General features: G+C 38.3%; 1 protein-coding gene across 2 annotated transcripts in view; it reads right to left on the minus strand.

Moving 5' to 3' along the window:
- Positions 1–273: 273 nt before the first annotated feature.
- ZNF292 (zinc finger protein 292) overlaps positions 274–23,874 on the minus strand; it is a 56,126-nt gene continuing 32,525 nt past the window's right edge. Inside the window, exons 1-5 of one of the 2 annotated variants that reach the window (XM_032681494.1) lie at positions 18,911–18,999; positions 18,129–18,331; positions 15,179–15,315; positions 13,833–13,974; positions 274–12,112 (exon numbers count right to left, since the gene is read on the minus strand). In XM_032681494.1, the coding sequence (XP_032537385.1) occupies positions 4,946–12,112; positions 13,833–13,974; positions 15,179–15,315; positions 18,129–18,290 (7,608 nt within the window). In that variant the 5' untranslated portion in view covers positions 18,291–18,331; positions 18,911–18,999 and the 3' untranslated portion in view covers positions 274–4,945. Of the gene's footprint in view, positions 12,113–13,832; positions 13,975–15,178; positions 15,316–18,128; positions 18,332–18,910; positions 19,000–23,874 lie in introns of those variants that run through there. The other variant, XM_032681492.1, reaches the window with a different exon arrangement.

Genomic DNA, 23,874 nt, shown 5'->3' on the forward strand with positions numbered 1-23,874 from the left:
ATTCCAGTTAGAAAGTCTTTTGCAGCTACTGGACAAAACCCACCAAAGAACGCATGAAGCAAAACCACTGCCCATGAGCCCTGCGAAACTGTGACTTCCACAGTCTGAGTAACCGAGAACAAAATCCAAAATCATCTTGGACCTTTTGTGCCCTCACACATAATTTTTTTAAGATAAGGGCAACACTACAAAAGAAAAAAGTGTTTCTAAAATGTCTGGGGTTTAATTATTGAGGACAGATTTTAAGACAGCACACTAATGAAAAAGTATTCATTGTTTTTAAAGTAAGGTTTATTTGGGAGAAAATGAAGAGAAGCAAACACAGTTTAGACAACACAGGTTTCTGATAAATTTGTGCATTAGCTGCTCTCGAATAAAAAAGTATATAAAGTCAGCGCTTGAAGAGTTTTAGAGCATCCCCTAAAGCTCTGTGGCTGGTCAGAGATTCCCACTTAGACCAAAAATTTTCCCATGAAACAAGAACTCTAATTCTTTGGAATGTATGTTCAAAGTTTTATTTTTAATTCTATCTTCCAACAGCCATGAAATGATAAATAAATCCCAAAATCAACACGTTTCGAGTCTTGGAGGATACTTCAGTTCTGACAAAGCCAGTACCTTACATGAGAAATATTCTGAGAATTTATTATTATGGACCAACTCTGTGTAACCCAACTCACTCACAGCAAACCGCCAAGTAGCCTTTACATCACGCGCTGAAAAATTTGAGTGTTTGATAGAGCAACTCATGAAAAGGAAGGGAGCGTCACACAAGGCAGCTCTGTCAGATTTTACTGAACCTGAGAGAACAGAAATAAACTCATCTCTTTCTGAACCCTTGTTCTTGGCCATCATTTGGTCTTTTACTGGCTCCTTCCCTTCCACAGTCCTTTCCCTGCCTTTATAGGCTTTTGTTGTCCAGTTTAAGTTTCACTCATCCATACATCCCTGAAGGCGTTTGCTGTTATATTTTTTGGTTCAAATGAGTTTACAGGCTTGGCCCCTAAACTTCTGAGTCACCCAAATAGACATGTTAAAAATTTTAATTCAAGTGCTATGTTCCACAACGATATAATCAATTGATAAGAAGCTGATCTGAGCCTATACAGTAACGGAGAAAAAACATGATCACTCCATGCACATTCATACAAAAATATTTACCTCATTCATATTCCAAAACATCAGAAGATCCATGTCTTACATAGACTTTCATTTTCTTTAAAATCCAAGTAAGCTCCTTGCCTTGGGACAGAAGAGGTTTGAAAAAAAGACACAGAAAAATATTTCCTTATTTGCTGATAGTTTATTCCCTCAAGTTCCTTCTCCAGTACCACTGGCCCTGTTTCCCACCCCTTTAATAGTATCACCTTCTCCATGCCAAGGCTCCAGCCAGGGCTGAGCGTGAGCTTCTCCAGCTCAGGGGACCTAAACCTCAGGGTAGTATGTCCCTGCCTGCACAGGTGGGAGCCATAACCAACTCTTTGGCACAGAAACTCATTGCAACAATTGGCCAACTACTTTTCCTCACCTGATCCAACAACTGGTTCTAGTGTTACTTGTACAAGCATTGCTCACTTGCTATCCAACAGCCATAGACTTGACATCCCAGTGTAACCCACAGCCCCCCCATCCTGCTCAGAAGGACCCCCTAAAACATGTGAGGACAAACCCACTACTCTTATTTACACTGAGTTAGGGCTCAGACAGTAGATTTCTTTATAAACATAGTTAACCACAAGAGAGACTGACTGTGACTTTCAGTCACAAAACAGTCTGTTCTCTGCATCCAGCCAGACTCCTCGATTTGGTTGCTTCCCCATCAGCACCAACTTCTGTTTTGGTCAGTACATTCCTGATGGCAACAAGGGGTTAAAAGGAAGAGCTTTTGCTTGAATGCCTTCCTCTCCACCCCACCCCTGTTCACAGGTGACAGTCTGGAAGGCAGAGATGGAAGGAAAAAGGCAAGGCAGAAGACAGAGAGGGACTAAGCAATGGGACCAGTGGCACCTCTGGGTGTTGGGGCACCCTGCAGGCTGAGGTGCTGCTGGTAGAACTGCCTTGGCCACTTTGGAGCCCCATCCTGCTCTGCAGCCCCAAGGGCAGAGGTATGGCTTCAGGCTCCAGAGAAGCCATCCCTTCAGGCATCCTGCCGCTGCTACAGTGGGAGGTTTCCTACATTACCACAGATAAAACATCCAAATGCAAATACCTTTTTTATTTCCTTGGGAGCCTTTCTAGGTGGCGTTACCAAAACAGAGTGCCCTCTGCAGTCTGTGACATCTTAAATCAGACCCTGCCTTTGTTCCCCCACTTTAAGTTCAAAACACTTTTTTTTTTCAAAAAAGGAAAAAACAAGCCCCATACTAGCTTACCTGTGTCAGTACCCACCTAAAAGGGTCAAGGAAGGCACTGACTATATTGGAACAGCACCTACTTTAACTGGATTGGGATGAGACAGTATTAAATATTTCATTCTCAGAAATTCAGACCCTACATTCAGAAACAAACCAGAAATTACTTTCTGGATATTTATGACATTGGAATTTTTTTCCTTTTCTCTTTTTTTTAAATAGCATTCTAGTATAGCATTGTTTAGCTAAATAGTTATATACCATTCTCAGTCCAAGAACTGCACATGATGTGGAATTTATCATCAGGAATGTCAATGCTGAATCTATTCAATTCACAACACAAAAATTCTTCTAAAAGACTAACAGTTGCGAGGTCTGTTGACAGTGACTGCAGTGGCTAAGTAAAGCTGAAAATAAGATTTCAGGAGATCTTTGTGGATCCACTCCAGAGGATCTCTGCCCTCTTCTCCCCTGCAGAAGTTCCCTCTACAATCACCATTGCTGGTATCCAACAGCAGCTCCATCCAGGGGGACCGCGTGGCCTCTAGTAGGTAGAACATGGCACTGTGTGCTTGTAACTATTATAATAAACTCTCCTAGAGTTAAAATGCAAGGATTTGTTTTGGTTTTATCAGGCAACACCTTTGATTTACTAACTTGGCAGAATTACCAGTTTAGTCACCTGGGAGGGATCAAAAGTGAGAGGAGCCAAGGGGCTCTGTTCAAATGGAAGCACAGGCTGTCTGTGAAGGTAGGCAATTTAGCACCACAAAGCAAACCAAGGGCTATGCTCAAGTTGAACTGCTGTTGCCTTCCTGCTGTTTCATACATAATCCTCACTCTCGCAACAAGTAATTTCATTTTGTTGTAGGAATGTGCCCTCTAGACTGATATTCAGGAAAACTATCAAAGATTCCAGGTGAATAGCTTAAGAGCAATCAAGTGTAGCATTTAATACAAAGCTTTACATGGCAAGACAAGTTCATAGAAAAAAAATAAAAATCAAGCCAATCTCACCCAAGTTAAAGACTATTTTATATTACTGAAGGTAGGTCACACCCAATAATGAGAATAATCCAAGAAGAATTTTTGGTACCACACAACCCAGCTGGCTTGTCCCATCTGAGTCAAGATAATCACATGTGAAAACCAACACTGAAGACTTCTGGGTACTGACAGCTCCCACCAATGCATTCACATTTTTGGTTACTCGACAAACTGGATACCTGTCATTTCAGTTAGCAGCATACAGAGGAATTGCTCCAATCCCGGGCACTACAAGCAGCACTGCTTCTGAGGCTCGTTCCAGTGTGGAAAAGAGAGGTTGTGAGAGTGGTGCCAGGTACAGTCAGCAAGAGGCAGAAGAGCGCAAAGGGAGCCCATGCCATCAATAGAGCACAACCACTGAGTTTATCTGTAAGATCACAATCTCACTTCCCTTTCAGGAAGTGTCTTGTTTATTTAGCTTTTAATGGTATGGCATAAGGACTCGTGTATTTTATGGATAGATACCAAACTGGTATTATCAAAATAAACCATCTGTTTTATAAACCCACTATTTACAAAAACGGTTTCTGAAGTTTTTTTGTTTTGTTTTGTTTTTTTAACAAAAATTAAACTATACACCAATCTAAGTTACAGAAACAAAAATAACCTTTATAAGATCACATGTATAAAACAAGAAATGAAATGTGTTTTTATTTAAGGCAATACTGGGCTACTTCACAAATCACCACCTCAAATATATACACTGCTCCACACTACTAATTTTCTATCACATTCACAACGGATTCTTTAATACTAAATATTGTTTTAAATCTCCAATGTAGCAAACTATTTTTATTCACATTTCCATTTTTATTATGGAATCATAAATGCTTTGTATCCAATTAAAAGCAATGAAAAATGTAGCTATAAGAAAACTATTATATTTATGTGTTAACTACATATGAATAACATCCATAGATACTGGATGTCAAAATTTACAAAAATGAGTGTGTCAGTATGTTTAACCTACGAAATGTGATCTTATCCAGCTCCTCTTCTGTAAATAAATGCTTTATGCAAAATAAACTGGATATGACAGACTCAGCTAGCTTTAGTTCAAAAGTTCTTAATTTAAAATGACTGAAGGACAGTTTTAAAAACTTGCTCACTTAGTTACAAATTAAAATTCCGAATATAAATGTGTCATTTAATAGTTTAGACTTACAGACTGCTGGTGGCAGCAAATGATTTACAATAATAAATATATACAAAAAAATTGTATCTACAAATAAAGAGAACTGTTATACATGAGAAGTAACCTGGTGAAAGATACCAATCACAGACAACTCACAAAGATTTAGTTTATGGAAAGGACAATCTGATAGAAAGTTGAGGTCTTGATAAAGTATTTACAGAACTGAAGCAATTACTCTGTTCTTCAAGTCCCATAGGGATAAAAACAAATAAGACATTTACATGACTCATGTCATGTTTTTTGCTAGATTAAATCACTTCAAAATAAAAGAGCTCCACAGTTACTAGCATGCTTGATGGCTTCCTATTCAAAATAAATTCTATTACGGGTCACGGTTAAACACATCAGGTTTTCAGTATTTTGATTCCCCTTCCTCAGTACCCAAAACAATTACTTTTGCAGCTATAACCTCTGGATTATCCTCCCAACGTCCTTCAAGCCTTCTTAAACTGACAACAGGTTTCGTTTCCTGAAGTTGCTCCAACAGACGCTCAGTGCAGTCTTTAAGAGTCTTGTCTAAAACTATCTTTACATTATCACCACATGGGAGCTGTGATGGGTTGGCAAACAGTACAAGGGTTTCAGTTTCAGAACATGACCAAGTGACATTATCACTTGCTACAGGGGTCTTCTCACTGGACTTCCGTGAGTTTGAATGGGATCCTTTTTTGGTTCCGCCACTGTGGAAGTCTCTTTCAGTGTTTTTCTTTTGCTTCACAGCAGACTCTTCAAGGAACTTGAGGAATGACACTTCAAAACCCATTGGCTTAAACGAGCTCCAGTCAAAAGCTGCAGGTTGCTCCTCGGCTGTTTGAATGGCAACGGCAGTCTCTTCCTCCCTGTGCACGCTACTCACATCAACAGGCAGTGCTTCCTCAGTTTTTTCAGCTCTCTTTCTCTTATTCTGAGATACATTTTTTTCTTTATTTGCTCTTTTCAGGTTGTTTGATTTTTGCTTCTCTGATGAGCAGGAGCTGGTCTCCTGCAAGTCACTATTTACAGTGGAAGAGATTTTTGCTTGATTTTCAGCAGTTGAGCAATCCTCATTAATTAGTTTAGTAATGAATAGTTCTGTCAGTTCATCCACTTCATCCTTCTCACCTTTTTCAGTTTCCTTTTGTGGTAAGGTAGTTGTGCTTGAATCATTATTGCTCACTATCAAACTCGGCTCAGGTTCTTTCACATCAGCTTTTTTATCAGTCTCCTCTTGCTCACAAGAGGCTTCCTTAACCTGGGAGACAGACTGCTTTTTAGATACAATAAGGAGATTTCTGTGTTGGGAAGTAAATGCTTTGGACAGTTTGTGACATTTATAATGCCTTATTATGTTACTTTCACTTGTAACTACAGAGGAACATCCCTTTATCATACATGGATACTGAGTCATGAACCTGCTTGTACATTCCGATAAGGCATCGTTTCTTGTCTTTATTGAATACACATACTTGCCACGTTTCAGTGAATAAGCCTTATTTTCTTGAACTTGTATTTCTTTTGAATTGTTATTTTCCAAGCTCACATTTTTCTTTCGTTTTGTTTTCACTGACAGCCTGTTACCTTCTTTTCCTGATCTGTTTTTGAGTCCTCTCTGTTTAGACTTCGATGGTTTCTCCTGATTTGCTTTGCTTGAAATGTTTTCCTGGCCCGGTGTCAGTCTCCTGGGTCTTATTAGATGATCTTTATGCCTGTCATTATGTTTGTTAAAAATATGCCTCAAGAGGTTAGACCTAGTAGCATAAATACGGTCACAGCCTTCACAGTCACACTTAAATACGCCATCATCTTCTACTTTGTTTGGCCTTATCCTAACACCGTGATCTGTCTCAAGATGCACAACGTAGTTAAGATATGCCGTAAACGAAGACTTACACTGAGACTGGTCACAAAAAAACCTTCCCACCTCTGGGGCTGATTTCATGTTTCCAATCTGCTCTGGGGTCATGTTGTGAAGCTTCATATAATGTTGTATCAAGCTGGTAACTTCCTGAAAGATGCGGGAGCAGTCACTCACCTCACACCTGAACTCTCTGATGGCAGGTTTGGTTTCCACCTCCTCTCGTTCCTCTTTACCTTGCTCAATCTCCTCCTCCACTTCAGCAGAGAAGGCAGGAAGGTCTGATTTGTGCACAGCTTGGTAGTGAAGGATTAGGTTTTGTTGTATTGTAAAAGCCGCAAAGCAGCCCTGATGGACACACCGGTATGGTCTGTAAGGGCTGTACCTTGTGGGAAAATCCAGAGACTTTGTTACAGTCTTCCTACCATTTCTCTCCTCTTTTTCCTTCCTGTGCTTCCTAACCTTGCGTGCTTTGGGTTGTGCCTCTGTGCTACCAAAAGAGGCTGCATTATGATGCTCAAGTGGAACAGAAACCATTTGGGGAGGTTTTTCCAGTCTTTCAGGAATGTTATTTTCTGGTAGAAGTTTTTCCACGACTTCTACAGGCTCTACAACTTCCTTTACCTGAGCTTCTTTGACCAACTGAGCTACAGTTTTGTTTTCTGTTACTAGTGTCTGCACAGTTTTTATTTCAACAGGTTGTGGGACTGTGTTTACAGTTTCATTTTGAGATCTTCTGCCATAAGGTCTTTTAATTTTTAATTTTACCATCTCCTCTGTTGTAAAATGATGTACAAGCTGACAGTGTGCTCGGAGATTAGAGTTCCTTGTGAATGTTTTTGGACAGGTAGCTACAACACATTTGAATGGGGCATACTTCAACTGATGTTTCTTGATTTCTAGTATCATTTCTGCAGTGTACTGATGAATCTTGCCATAGTGTTTAAATAATGCATCTTTTGTCATAGCACTGTAATTGCAGCCGGGATTCTGACATACAAAAGGTTTATTAACTCTATCACTAAACTGAATGTTACTTGCCTCTGGAGATATCTGGATGAGGGGCTTATTTTCAATTGATACAACCGGGACTGCTGGTGCTAGCGTGTCCGCTGGAGGACACTGGGAAACAGTCTCAGAGATCTGAATAGGAGAATCATCTTCGAGCTTCAGTTTTTGCAAGCCCTCCAAAATTTCCAACATTTTAGTATCATCCTTTTGAGATGTCTCGGACTGAGCAGAGCTACCCTTTGCAGCAGTGACATTCCCAGTGTGTACAGAAAACTGTGTAGGAGTGGGTAGTTTTACACTGGGTGCAGAATTTTCTGAGGAAGCCAGTGCACTATTTACTTGCGAGTTCTGTCCTGAATCAGCAATGGTATCCTGAATTTCAGTTTTCACCTCAAGTATCTGTGAATTCATAGCAGTTTTAATTATTTCCAAGGTTTTTTCAAAGTTCTGCATAACATTGTCTTCTGAAATCTGTTCCTCTGAATTTGCTCGCACACAAGAATTTACAGTCATCATTTGGGAATCCCCATTTTCAGTTTTTACTGTTAAAGGGGGCAACACTCTATGAGCCTCGATATTTGTTTTGAAATTCTCTTTGATACTGGCCATGAATAACTGATTGTCAACGTTGAGTTTTTGTGTGAGATTTTCCACCACTGCTTGAGAGCCACAATTTGCAAGCACGTTGGACTGAAAACCTTCTCCCTGTATTTGCATGTTTCCTTCAGTGCTTTTGGTTAGAAGTCCCAACACTGTTGCATTATTTACTGCTACCTTCTGTGATATACTGGGCACGAACAAAGGCGTAGTTGTTTTTCTCTTCCTCTTTGAAGAACTGGTTCCCTTCTTATTCAAGTTGCTTGATCCTGAATTCTTGGGACTACTTATAACTGAAACTCGTGAACTGTTCCCTGCAAAGTTTTGTGCTGTTGCAACAGTATTAGAAAATGAGCTAGGACACAAGCCTTTTTCAATGGTCTTTAGCATTAAGTCCTCTGTTGCAAAACCGGGCAAACTCTTGCATTCGTGAGGCATTTTGGCACTGAGGGTCCTGTTTTGGTCTGTTAGCAGGGTACTGGGGTTACAGACTGTCTGCAGCAGAGGGGACGTGGCTGAGTTGGGCAGAACAGCTGCATTTATCTGAGTCGTACCAGAGACACAACTTGTCACTACGCGTGGAAGTACTTCTGTGTTATCAAAGGTACTCGGGATGCCTGCACTTTCCAAGGCTTGTTTTATAATTTGATTTCCTTCCTCACTCCCACTGGTATTAGTCACACTGGCTCGTGGAAACATAGTCTGCAGTAAGGCTGTGGAACGATTTTCAGCTGCAAGTAACTGGAGGAATGACGGATCTTTAAAACACGTTTCTGGATTGAAGGCAGACTCCTGGGGTTGCTGCAAGTTTAATGAATTTGAAGAAAGAATCATACTGGCAAGCAAAGATTGTCCATTAGCCTGCAGGGCTTCTGGAGAAATTTCTGATCCTTCAAGAGGCTTACAATAAGACCTCTTAGATAAGTGGCCACCAAGTGATCTAGGATTAGTGAAAACTCTGAAGCACCTGCTACAGATAAATTTGCCATCTCTAATTATTGCTGGCCACTTTGCCCGCTTGTTATGTTTTGGTTTCCTTTCTTTCCTATTTGGGCCTTGGCCACGATCTTTTTTCACCTTTTCTGAAGCTGGATGTTGAGAACTAGTTTCACTAAAGTTATTTTCATTACTCAATCGTGAGGGAAATATTTGATCAACACTTTCCTCTTTTGGGAAAACAGAACTAGTGTTTCCTTCTAGTTGCAATGAAAAGCTATTTGTGTTATTTTCCAGTTGTGAGAAGACTGAATTTGGAGGATTCTCTGCTGACGAAGGAAACAGAGACATTGGACCATTTTCTGCAGGCAAAGGAAGAAAAGGATCTGAACTGCCATCAATATTCAGAGGCATAACTGTTTTTGCTAGATCATCCAACTGGGAAGGTAAGGTTGCACCAGAAAGATTTTCCATTTGTGAACATAAAACACTCTCAGGCTCACTTTTAATACGAGTAGACAAACTTGGATTTATGACACTTTCCACTACAGGCAACATAGGATTGGCTAAATTTTCTAGGTGGGTTGGGAAAAGAGAACTTGAGGCATGTTGCACTTGATTGGAACAGCTGGGATTCAAATTTGATTTGTTCTGTGCAGTAAAAGCAGCACCACTGAGATTGCCCACTTGCGATGGCGTAAGATAGACAGTCTTCCCATCATTCGGCACATTTTGCAGATTGCTGGATTTTCCTGGTTTCTTATTTTTACGCTGCATTTTAAAAGCAGCATATTCGTCAGGGTGTGCTGCCTTCATATGTTTGCCAATGCTCTGTGACGAGTTGTATGTTCGAGTACAACCTTCAACCTGACAATTAAATTTCTGAACTGGGGTTGCTGGTAACACAGCTGGAACTAGAGAGTTATTTATGTTAGGCTGTGATGGAATAAATGTAATACTTTCTAAAGTTTTTAAAGGCAGGTTATATAGATTAGCTGCAGCTTTAATACTGTCTTCAATTTCAAGTTTGGAAATGGGTAGACTGTTTCGATATCCTGTCTGATTCTGCATGCTGAATGGATTTACAATGCTTACTTGTCTTTCTAAGCTTTTTGATTCAAGGGTTTCTGGTTTTAGTGTGTCTGAGGTCACAGAAACAGTTTGAATATTCTGAGTCTGACTGAGACAGTCTTCTTCCTTTCTCTCTTGGAAAACTGGAAGACAAGAGTCAACTGATGGGCACAACTGCTGCACTCCAGGTTTAGTAGTATCTACTTTACTGGTAATAGCACCCAATTTACCTCTTTTTGCAAAATTATCTCGGATCTTCTGGTTAACAACAGATAGCTTCATGCTGCCTGCTGGAACTGTCACTTCTGTTTTCACTGAGCCCATAGGAGACTGCTCTAAACCAGCACTAGGCAAGGAATCGCCTTGCTGCAGTATACTCATCGGCGCATTTACACTTTCATTCCCTACTGGCTCTGCTTTGATTTGGTTCCAAACAACATTTTCTTCTTCAGTGGAACTACTTCGGCTGTCAGATGGAGGAGATGTCATTTCCTGTTTAACAGTAACTCCACTGGTGTTTTCATTAGCTTTAGAAGATTGACTAAGATCAGACTGATTATTTTGGTTTTCAGGCTGCTGCTCTGTTTCAGGTTGCTTATTGTGATCCTCAACATGCTTTTCCAATTCATTCTGTGAACGGTATACCTTTCCACAGCCTGTGACCTTGCAGGTATAGGTATTATAGTGTTGTGCTTCATGATCATAGAGTAAATAGGCTTCAGAAAACACTCTGCCACATTTAGGAAACATACACTTAGCTCTGAAGACTTGATGCTCTCTTCTGTGTGTCAGTAGCTCAGCATAACTGTTAAAACCAGCCTTACATTTCATCTGTATGCAGATATAAGGCTTGCTGCCACAGTGCATTTGTAAATGATCGTTCAGGTGAGTAACACTTACAAAATGTCGTCTACAGTACTGGCAAATCACTTTTTTGCTTTGCATTTCAAGAAAACGTTTAGCTTCTTCATTATCTTTATGCCCCTTTGCGTGTGCTATTAGATTTTTAAAATATTTAAAACCTTTTTTACAAAATGTTACAGGGCACGTGAATTCATTAACAGGGAGTGGCTTTTGAACTGGCACTATATCTGGTACGTAAGGTTTGTCTTTGTCATCATTTTCATCATCTGAGCCATCATTATCATTAAACACAATGAAGTCTGTTGAATAGAGACTGTTCTTCTTAATGGGTCGCTGCTCCTGTTTGGATACAGAATTAGTTTTCTGATTCTCATTGGCAGTTGCAATTTTAGGAGGTCTTCCCAGTCTTCTCAGTGGTTTCATAGCAGCCAATCTCTCTTTGCTGGATTTTTTAACATGCAAAGTTACATGGGGAACAAAATTTTCTTTAGAATTAAAATTTTGGGCACAAATAGGGCAACTGTAAATTCCATCTTTATAATGTTTTTGTGCATGTCTAACTATTCTATGACCTAGGAATTCTTTGTCACATAACACACAATACTGCATATAAGCTTGCCAGTTCCTAAATCTAGCTGATATGAACCCCCTCTCTCTGAGCTTTTTGATTTCTCTCTTTTTCTGCTTTTCATCTCCGATACCCTTAAGAAGGCTTGTAGCTTCATCAAGGCCAGCAAGCCCATTCATAGAAGTTTCTTTAGTCTCTTCTTGGCAATCCTCAACCTTCTCATAAACTTCACTATCATTTAGTTCATCTATTGAGGACACGATGGATGCCTCCTCTCCCATAAGTGCCAGACACTGACGCTTTAGAGTTTTCCAGTCCCAGAACTCTGGATCAAAAGGCCACTGAGTTTTCAGCACAAGCAAGAGCTCACAGCGCAAAGAATTTGGTATTGGAAGATTCTCTTCATCATACTTCTGGTCAGGCTGATTATACAGCATTTCAACAGCATAATATGCATCCACAGTGGGTTCGAGAAGAAATTCACTCAGTTGACAAGCACGTTTAACTTCCAAATCATCTGGAAGTAAGCAGGAGATGGTCTTGCAAATAGATATCTTGACATCTGCATTTTCACTGGATTCCAAGCGCAATGCTTTCACACATAGTTCAATGCAGGTTGCAAGTCCAGCACCATCAATCTGTAAAAGCAAGACTAATTTTACTAAGTCAGCTTATCATAACCCTTTCTATACTTGTAAGTGAAAGATGTCATTATTCAATCCTAAGTGTCAGAAAAAATGCATTTAGAGTTCACAGTAATACTTTTCACTTTAGGAAACATAACGGTTTGTCTTTTGATGCTACTCCTTAGGTTGCATAATATGTCTTCATGCTATGACAAAAATGTGGAAGTTTACATACAACTAAAAGACAAATTAATTCTATGTTCTGTCTAGTTTGAGGACTTTAGGACTGTATGTTAGAGGTGTTCATTTTATATTAGAGCAACACTGAGCCTTTTCATTAAACAAAGCCTGTCAGTTGAGTCACAGTTATTGCAGAAGAGCTTCTGTGAAGCATTAACACTGTGTAGAATTCAAATGGTAAACAGTGCTACAAGTTAAAGAAATCTTCAGAAAGTTCTATAATTTGGAAATCACTTAAGGTAAAAAGGTTTATTTTTATTTTTAAAGATTATGACATTTCAAAGTCAACTGACCTCAACTGAACACATGGCTTCAGTCCAATTGAAAGCATTAAATATAGTTAAGTATAGTTAAATGTTCCATCATTTGAATGTTCCAAAGGTCATGCGGTCTTTTCTCATTCATACCTTCAGGCAACATCATTTACATCGACTTTACAAACTCTTTATGCTGCCACGGCTGCACAGAGAGGCTGTGGTATACATGAGAATAAAGTCCAGCGAATTTATCAATGCACCAGACCTAAGTGGTCTCCACTTTCTGCCATCAGTGAAATGATCCACTACTCACTGGAAAAAAATCAATATGGCATGGAGCAGACAGAGCTCTTAATATCATAAGACTCCGTGGAAGTTATTTTCCTCCCCCCACAATTCCAATTTATTTCAGATCTTTGGAAAAAAATAATCCTTAAGATTAGATGATCATGATTAGCAATACCAGAACACTGCAAAAGGAAAACTGGAATTTTTATTCTTAGAATTAATATCCTGACTTACAGAAATCTCCCACCTAAAAAGCTTTGTAAGAGCTCAATTTAACTACCAACATTAAATATTGCAACTACTAAGGAAATTAAGAAAATTAGAAGGTGAGGTTAGCTGAGATATATGAACAGTTTTAATACAACATTGGATCTAAGTCCACAAAAGGCAAGTATTTAATTTATTAAAATAAGCAATTCAAAAGGGTTTCTTTTTTGTCATTTCTTTTTTCTTTTTAAGCTTTCTGTAATTTTACTTTTCTTATATATTAATATACACCCTTCATTTCCTTGCCTCATAAGCTTTTCCTCTCCATTTTCTGTAATTTCTGAAATACAGAAAATAATGACGAGGAATGTTAGGGCCTGCTTACAGAAAATACCTCATGTACAGGACGTCACGGGCAATAGTAGAGGCTAATAGCCTCACCTTCAGTGTTTCCTTCATCTCAGTTGCTGGCAGTCAGCTGGCAGTCAACTGGCCAGCTTGTCTACTGGCCCTGCCCCCCACACCCATTTTTTTCCAAAGAAACAAGGAAGCTTTAATGATTCAAAATGAATCAACTTTTAATGTAGAAGGAAGTTGCTATAGCCTTTCCTAAAACCAGTTAGGACTGCCCCAAGGTTGATGCTGTACAGCAAGACAGGCTATCCAAGAAGCTTTCATAAATTTTCCTGATTACAGTTCTATTAAAAGTGCCAAAAATATTCTTTTACGAGTATCCTTACCTCTGAATTAATTACTTTAATCAGGAAGAAAATGTGATAAACAGTCTTAGTTAACACAGATAGTTGACGACATCTCTCTAGATACACTTGAATAGAAGGCTCTACCCTTTGCTGCAGTTTACTCCAGAAAAGAGTCAGTTCCCTAGAACAAGAGAACAATATTTCAGGGCCAGCAATGTAACCACTGATCTGATCACAAGAAATGCAAGGCTGAGAACAGTTTCCATTTTGTCTTTGGAAAAGGAAAAAATCTGAATTTATTCAAACATTATCTTAGGAAGAAAAGCTTTTATTAAAATATCCATGCTATTAGTATCTAAATTTAAAAATCATGACAACGACTCAGTTCCAGAAGGTCAGTTCAGAATAAAACCAGTATTACCATACTTTATGCTACATAATTTACAGACTCATGATGTGGTCTTAAAAAAAAAAAAAAAAAGAGAAAGGTCTCACACAGTAGTTTGACTGGAACTGTACGCTCCTAAACTTTTACTAACTGCTATAGAAGATTGCCTTTTCTCTGTGGTAGATGCATTTTTTTTCCTCAAGTTGCTCTGCTTTAAGAGCTGAATCTGACTGTGATGTAGTGAGAAATTAGCCCCCCAACACTAAACAGTAATTATCATCTACTTTATCACACAACTTCATTCCTCCTAAGGTGCAAATAGCCAAGAGTTCCTAGCACCCTGTGGAATGGTGTAAGCCCCTAACTTCTACCAGAATCTCTTGAAGCAAAATCCTGCATTAGCAGTTTTCTCCTGCTGCTGCACATAAAAAGATGCACAAACAAAGCTAATTCTTCAGGAATTGTACAGGTTTGCAAGTTAGCAGATGGAAATTCAGACTCTAACAGCTCAAATATCTGCCAACAAAGACCAGTTATTTGCTCCCACATTAAAGAAAGCAAGCCCTGAACAACAAGTATCTTCATCTAATTTATTACTGTAGTTATAGTGGTAAAGAGCTCCTCCTCTAATAAAAGTGCATTAGAAAAAGAAACATTGTGTTATTACAGAATAACAAGTGGGAACAATACTTACCCATTAAATGTTGACATAATGTCGACTAGTTGCCTGCAGATATTAAATTTCTTATTTCTACAGAAAAATTATTAACCAGCTACTGGTATTTGCCTCATCATATGTTTGGCCTTCAAATTCTCATAATGGACGCTAATCTTGCAAAATCCTTTTTTTTTTAAGCTCTCCAAGAGCCTTATCTCCTTCCTGTTTAGCTCACAGATTTTATCAGCTGAAGAAAGTTCACTTATGGCTTATGTATCAGCTCTAACTTTTCCAGACCAAATTTTTGTTCCACTAGACAAAAACAAGATTCAAACTCACCAGGCACAGTACATCTCCCCTTGCTGCAGCTGGCGAGATAGAAATGCTGCACATAAAATTAGAGCACTTTTTTCATCTCCATCAGATTCTAGGTTGCAGATCATTTCCAGAGCATCTTTGCAATCCACTTCTGTAATCTAGAAGGGAGGAAAGGACAGAACAAGAAAAGAACAAGACTAAGAAAGTGTCTTCAATTTCAGTCATCTGAGCCTTTGTAAAAAGACAATGATTTAAAACTTGGTGAATATTTAGATAAGCTTAAAAAACAAATCAGTACATTCCTAGACAGATTGTCAAAACTGACTATGCCACCAGAAAAACTGTTTTATTAAAGTGAATATAAACTTGTTTCTCAGACATATGACTTATTTGTATCTACTGTCCCAGTAACCTAAGAATTTTGAAGTACAACATTAATTACTAATATATATTACATTAATCTTATAATTGTGATACACAGATTTATAGCTTTAAATTGCAGCCTAACAGAGAAATAAAACTACCTGAAATTCTAGCTCAGTTTACTTGTCACTGATGTTACTACTGCTTTAATACTACAGCTGGTTGATCTGAAGTTTAACACAAATGTTCCAGTGTTTTTAAAAAAAATCAAAGATACAAAGAAAAGGAAAGCTGTACATTAAGAAGCAAGTCAACTGAATGGTTTTCTAGAAGAACACTACAGTCTCTAGAATATAATTTGTTTGTTCAAGTTCTTAGTTTCATGGCAAATCAAAGGAAAAACCATATTAGCCCAGTAGTACTAGACAGCTGTATCAGTACTGAACCAGTGCACTTGTTATAACAACTACTGTCTAATTTGATTCTCAGTAGACTGGCCTGATTACATCAATTAGTGCATCTGGCAGGAATGTTAGTATTTATTCTTTGACACCAGCAGCTAAAGAATAGTTTGACCATGGCAGCAGCACTGTTGGAATTCTCTCTTCAGAAATCACAAGACCCTCCAAAGCAAGAACCAGAAGTGCCCACTCAAACACCCGTGTGGTTTGGATAAGTACTTTGGATAAGGTGGCAGCACAGCTGCATTGGGCATCGTGGCATCCAGCTACTGCTCCAACAATCAAACTACAATGTCGAACAGTACAACTACTCATTTTTACCTCTAAAGTGACACTTTGGGAATATACTCATAACCTTTCACTGAATGTCATTTGAGGTTTAACAACCTCAAAGTCATCTTCTAAAGAAAACTGCATTTCTTAAGATGGAACAGCATAACTGTTATAGCAATTTAGACTGAAGGTCTGCTTTGCTCAGTGCCCCATCTCAGACAGGGACTATCAATTAAAAGCTTAGAGAAGAATATGGCAAACTGAACTTACAATAAGAGAATTTTTTTCATGAAAAGCTTTACCAGCCTCTCAGACTTCCTAAGGGACCCAGTTTTCAACAAAGGTCTGTATAGGTCCGGCCATGAAGTCTGTCAGTCTAGCATTTCACAAACTGCAGATCTGAATTCTTCACATTACTGAAGCAAACTACTACATTCAAGCTGAAAATGACCTCAAATGCTACTTTTCTGCCTAATGGATATAAAAATTTCCACACCACTGATATAGTTTTTTACAGTTTATTTTTTTTACAATTTTCTTGCTGTTCTCACACTACAAAATTACTGTCCTTCTCAGTTCATAAGTCCACCTTGACATGTTAAAGCATATCTGCCTTCTCTTGATAATACATGATCTTTCCAGAATGATTAGCAATACTGGAAACATTGCTCCAAGCTGAAGCTGTAAATCTAAGCAATCCAAGCAATCCAAAGATTGGAAATATCTGAATTAGGTTCTCTGTGATAACTCAGTTTGAACTTAGCTGTACATTATGGCATCCAAAGAAAAAAGGCTACCCCATTCCTTTTGGGGATTCACAGTTCATTCACTGAACGAGCCCATTCTGCTCTGGGAGCACGGTGGGGCTGAGTAATGAAGGGGAGCATACTTGCAGGCTCATAAATTCCAAGTTCCATTGAATGTCTTCAGGAAACAAGGATAAGACTGCACAGCCCTGTCACAGCCCCTCCTGAGCCTGTTCTGGCAGGGTTTGTAGCAGTTAGAGCTGGGAGAGCAAGACAAATCCAATCCTACTGCGCATCTGAAGAACAAGCTCAGTGAGAAGCTGTCATCTTGGAATTTAGTCTATAACTAGGGTAGGAAACTTTTTCAGCTCAAATCAGTGCATAGCTTTCATCTCTTTATGACCAACTGCAATATGCTTAATACTTTTTATTAACATAAAAAGACAGCAATAACAAAAAGACAGTAGAGATACAGACAGACAAGAAAAGTGACAATTGCAGTTAATTATCCTTTAAGAAGGAAAAAAGCTCAGCTAAAACTTTGGGATGGGATGAGAAATGAAGATGCCACCTGAAAGAATGCAAAAGAGCAAAACTGTCATCTCCTCTTTGACTTCTGAATTTAAATTAGAAGGATTTTATATTACAAACCAGATAAAGTATCTGATTTCACCTTCTATCGCACCCAGGAATTTGGGTCAAAAGAGGTTACATTTATTCTCTGAACTGCAAGTAGCATCTAAAGGGCCCCATTCTATGTATTAGGTACACAAAAAGCTACAGCTAAAATAGTAAGAATGGGAAAACCATTATCTTCATCTTACTTATGCAATCTGAGGCAGAGTTTTAAAATACTTCAAGTAAAATTAAAAAAGCTGTGGCAGAGAAATGCCTACAAGCAGAAAATGCCTACTAGCAACTTAATATTAACACTCCCACAAGTGTTTTGAGTTATGACTACTCAGCTTAGAATTGACTTAAATTAAAAGAAAAAACAAAATACCAAAAATATCTCTAGATCGTATTTTAAGAGAAAAACCTCTTCTACAGAAAACGAGTCTATGATTAGTGATTTTATTATCATTAAAGAAATGAGCCTAAAAAAAAATCCTTCAGATTTTTACTTACTTCTTCCATTAGCTTTTCATTTGGTGATCCTGAACAAAGACAGACCAGGTAGGTTTGTTTGAAATTGCCTTTTGCACTGATTTCTGGATGGTCAGAGCAGAGTTTTGCCAGGGCAGTAGCTTGCGTTAATTGCTTTGTTTTCATTAGGTGCTTAATACGCATATCCAGCAGGACAGGGCCTTCAGACACTAAAAATTCATTCACTTAAAAAAAAAAAAAAAAAAAAAAAGCCAAAACATTACATGCATGTTGCAGAGTTAACAGATGACATTTATTCATTTATGGTTGACCCCTGAAATTTGTACAAATCAAAATAGTCACAAAAGGTACGAAGCAAAGATGAGGAAAAGCTTCTGTGTGAACTGTACTTCTTTATCATAAGAATTCCCTGTCACAGGCCTTGTATCTACTTGCAGGTTTTAATTAATTCTAATTTCTTGGCAAAACAGATACACAAAACAAATTTAGAAAGCACATAAATATTAAAATATTTAGATACCCTTTAATTATAGCTCTACAGAAAGGCAACACAAAGCCACTGCTCTCACATCCTTTGTACATTTGTGCTACACCTTTGCTAACAGTTGCCTTTTAAAGATCTTGCTATTAAAGGATATATCTGAACTGCTTTTTATTGGTGTTACGTTTTGTATACACATCCATAGAATGCAGTCAAACTTATTTAGAAGTTTTTCAATACAAATAAGTTTCCTATAAAAAGAGGCTTATCTTGTATACATTTGACTGTGCATAGTTTAAAACTTTTAAGACATGGGTATTACCTGTATTTTTCAGATATGCTCCTACCAGAGTTAAACTCTGTAGTCTATGCTAACAACTCAACTCTAGGTGCTCTAGGGGAAGGCATAAGAATCCTACAAAAAAGGGGAGCACAGGTTAACATTCCTGTTCTTAAATATACATCTTGAGTCTAATCCAGATCTTCAAGACCAAAACTGTTTCAGCTTCGAAGTATGAGGTGTAGTACTACCTTCAAAATATTTAAAGTCAGTTATTAAAACTAGACACCTAGGCAATCACTTTTGCTTAATTCTTTTGACATCAACCCCCCCCTGAGGCAACTGTTTCCTCAACGTGGATATACACTGAATAAAAAAATATTTTGGTTTTCAATTATCCATATTTCAATTTCATGACATTCTCAAATCTTAAAATCAGTAGAATTCAGAATTTTCTACTGCTTTTTGTTTCCATTCTTTCGTGAAAAACACTTTCACTAATAGGGTAAAATGTTGATCTTTTCTAAATGAGTTTTTTTCCAGCCTTTGAGTATTTTCATCCCCCCTTCCTGAAACCTTTCAGAGGCACTTCCACTGCTCACTTTCTGACACATCTTGGTAGAAACCTTCATGATATTAATCTTAATTTACTCACCCTTAATTTCACTTGAATCATGTTACCCGTTTACTTAATTAATGTTTTCTTGACTTTTAAAGTCCTGTTTGGTCTTAATGAAATAAGTATTTTCAGCATGTGAAAAATTGTGTCTCTAGTATTTGGAGTCTTAGTATATCAAACATGAAGTTTACTAAAGGAAAAATAATTATCTCATTTTATTCTTTGCTTCCTCCCATCCTAGTTAGCTTTTGATTCATGACTGTCATTTTACCTCATGATTTCTCCTTTTTCTAGCTACTTATACAGAATATTGCTAAAAGTCCATCTTGAAATTGAAATTAGGTCGTGTTCTTTATCACTTTAGTACACAAAATTTTAGGGCAGAATATACAGCCTTTTGCAGAAAGTAGGTTTGTTAGACCTCATCAGTATCTTTCATGTGTTTTCAGATTTATAGTTGAATTATCATTCCAACCAATTTCTCAATTATTTATTCAGGATTCTTGTGCCCTGTGACAAATGATCAGCGATAACTAACTCATGTGTAAAAATACCAAATTAAATATGAATTCCTTCTTCCTCTCCCCATGTTGATGAAGCTATAACCCGATTTTTATTCACGGAGGAACAGAGGAAAACCAGAGTGCACTAAAAGACAATTGGCAGACAGTAGCCATTTTTTGTATTTATTAGAGGACATTTGCCTTTTAAGCAGCAGATGAATGTTCCTTTAATGTCATTACCAATGCCTTACAAAAAACGTTCATACTCTTGTCAACCCACAAATGACCCAGTGATTAACTACATTCAATAGTTTCAGCCTTGCTCTTCCTCTACCAGGTTCCAATAATCCATTCACTCATAACATTTAGTCCCAGATAGTCTGCCTGGAATAACATTGGAACATTTTACCTTATGTCTGTAACAAGATACAGGAAGACCTTAAACTTTAAGCTATATCGGTAACCCAAGATGTTTCACTCTGATTTATTATTATAATTACTGCATTTAATATTTCAGACTCTATGTTCTATCTGCTAGAACTCAGTAATCCCCTTCCTTTAGTGTTTACTGCTTCAGCCAGCCTGTGTTGCATAAGCATCAGAACATTTTCTGTTATCTTCTCAACAAGATATAGTAAGACCTCAGGGTTAAAGCTACATATTAGCTCTTAAGCCTTTATTCTAATCCAAGTGATTATAACTATGAAGTTTAACATTTGAAAGCTCATTCAAAACATGAATTTTAATTATATTTATTTCATAACTGAACTACAGATGACATTTTTAGACAAAAACAGTGCCAAGGTTACAGGAGTAAATCTATGATGGGGAGCAGTCTTAAGGATGAGATTTTGACGGTTTTGCGGGTTTTTTGTTTTTTAACATTCAATAAATATGTTTTATCTTATTCAAAAGTTATTGTAGAAAAATAATAACAAATTGACAATTGTAAATTCATAAAACCGCTTTGAGGCATAAGTGCTTTTCCTAGCAGAAGTTGCTGAATTGAGCACAAACCCTGAAGTATTTAATGGGAATGATTCTTGGAAAAATTATTAAATGTAATTTTAGTGTAATGTTCTCCTGCTCATTGAAATTTGCAAATATGTTTGTGCAAGGCACGTGCAGAATTCATGTAAAATTACAGAACTAACATGAGAGAAAAAAAGACGAGCAGATGACATTTGACAGGTGGTACTATGATCTACTCACTCTAGCAAATTAGCTTGCGGATACTGGAATATAACCTTTTAGACACAGTTTCCCTGTTACTCCCTTGAATCCCACAGCTGGCATGTCAGGTCCTACTAACCAAGGGATTCCATGCCAAGTCTGTGAGGATGACTATGAACTTTTATTACAGAAAATGCTTATACTGTACATGGATTAAAACAGAGAAAAAGTAATCCATAGATTAGCAGCACATGAGAGCAGGAACAACCCACAAGCACAATTCTGCAGTAACAGGTTCTCTATGGTTGACAGTCCACACACGTATGTCATGTTTTGGCTGACCAGAGGACTTGTAGAGCACAAAGCAAAGAACATTTGCCTTATAAAGCACTCATAAGCCTACAACGCTGCCCTTCATCAGTTGCAGGGTAGGTATAGATTTATCTACCACAGACCTTTATGTCTTTTCAACCTCACTCTGGCCAAGAAGGATGAAACCAGGGAGTGAATGTTTATGTGGACAACCCACCTCAAAGAACTTCAGTTACTAGTCAGTAACCTCTTTAGTCATCTTCAGGTGTTTGTCCACATGTGCACTCACACTGTGGGTGACTCTGAACTGGACTCCATACTTTCATATTTACGAGGAGTTGGGACTCAGAATCCTTCACACAAACAGCAACTCAGCACAATTCTGTTGAATGCAGCACCAATCCCAGATGCTTTTATGATGGCATACTGTCTGGTGAAAGGGTAAAAAGACCACAGGGCTTCTTTGAATATACCCAGAATGAAAACACTAGGTTTTTTGTTCCTCTCAAAAGTGAGGCTGCTGGTATCATTCAACTTCTGGTGACAGATGCTCTGATTACTCAAAATAGTTCCATGCTGGCTGTTAAATTCTGCCTGTTATCCATCTTGATAATCTCCGAATAGTGATGGTAGTATCCTTGATGCTTTTTTCAGTGGGACATTCTTCAGAAGCCTGCCTACTACATTTACACTTATGAAAAATTCAAGAACTTAACTCTTGGCATCCAGGTTTAAATCTCTAAGGATAGTCAGGTATCAAAAAAGCAGTGGCAGCATGGCCTTTTGTCAGGTTATCCAAGCTTGTTTTCCTCTAGACAGTTCCTCCACTCACCCTCAGTACCAGCTTTGAAGGATTACACCATCAATACCAGAAAATGACAATCTCAAGGATGGAAGAACAGGTTCGTTCTGAACAGCACAAGCCACACTGACAGAAACTGAGGATGGAAGTGCAGTAGTAGAGTGTTTCACCACTGAACAGGCTATCACATAACCCCAAACGCTGAGGTGTAATTCAGCTTTCAGTCAATGGCACACTAACAAATAAGACTGGACAGACAGTCACAAAACTTCAGGAAACCTATATTTTTGGTTGTCATGAATTCAAATCAGCTTTAATTCTAGAATAAGATCAGTCCTGGTCTCAAATTAGGCTACCTGGTAGTTCAGGAGGTATCCAGTAAGACAAAAGACACACTATGATGTGAAAAAGTAAGACAACCTTAGTAAGGTTTCCTTCCCTAAACAATTAATGAAGTGGAGAAATGTGGAAAATTCCTCTCTCCAAATACATGTACTTCTTGTTCATCATATGCAATGTCAAGAAAAAAGCAGTCGTGCAGGTGAATTCCAAGTAGAAGCAGGTCCAGTCAGCATGCAAATGCAATGAGACGTCTGACAGCAACGTGGAACCAGCTGATGAGTGCATGAGCAGGTGAACCATTTCCTTTCTGACTAGTCAGTGATCACAGCTAATACAGCCTTCTTGAATTTAATGGTGTGGATAAGATATTTTATTTTCATATGTCTTTCCAGATTTCTTTCTGCTTTGGTACTGAGACTAGTTGTTCCCACTGTCTGAGGCTGATGGAAAGTGATAGAGTGGTGTTCCACAGCAAAGAATGTTACCAATCTGCTCCCAATGGATCTTTGAAATATTATTTGAGAAGACTGGTACTTTGCTACCCCTGTGACCCAATGGGATTCTGTAATTTTGGACGATACTTCTCACATGTCTACAATGCCACATATACAAAACTCCAAATCTGACAAACATTCCTTAAAGGCATAGGAGATAGGTTTAGGGTAGAAAAAGACAAAAATTCACATGAACAAACAAGTAGTTTACAGATCCTAAGTACACTTTTAAGAGGTAATACCGCTGAGGAACCAGAATTTGAATAAGGAAGTTGCAGCCTAGTCACATAATTGTTGTCCTGTTGGGTAAAGACATAGGCAAGAGACAGAGGCAAGAAACAAGAAGATATGAGGAACTGGGGGAAGGATCTGTCCTTTCAGCACTGAACTGCTTACGTGGAACATTGCCTGGGAGCTCTTAAATTAATGCAGATTGATCCATGATGCAAAACCAAACAGATTTGGGAAACTCAGAAGGAATTTCTCAGAAAATCTCTCAGATGGTAGTCACAAGTAATGCTGTCAACTCCAGATATGCACTGAGGAGGCCCACGGATGATAACCAAAGATCCTACTGGCAATTCAGTTGCTGCAAATAAATTTTCTTTGGAGTCACCAGCCAAGAACAAGAAAAAATATATTCCTCAGCTCATCAGGGATCCAAATACTCATTTCCAGGCTATTCCCCCATAGAGACTAGCATTGTGGGAACAAGTACAGTCACAAATGACAATAGTCATGTTTCACTTGCAGAGGAAGAG

Source organism: Chiroxiphia lanceolata, chromosome 3 (genome assembly GCF_009829145.1).
Source record: "Chiroxiphia lanceolata isolate bChiLan1 chromosome 3, bChiLan1.pri, whole genome shotgun sequence".
In the NCBI taxonomy this organism is placed as follows: domain Eukaryota; kingdom Metazoa; phylum Chordata; class Aves; order Passeriformes; family Pipridae; genus Chiroxiphia; species Chiroxiphia lanceolata.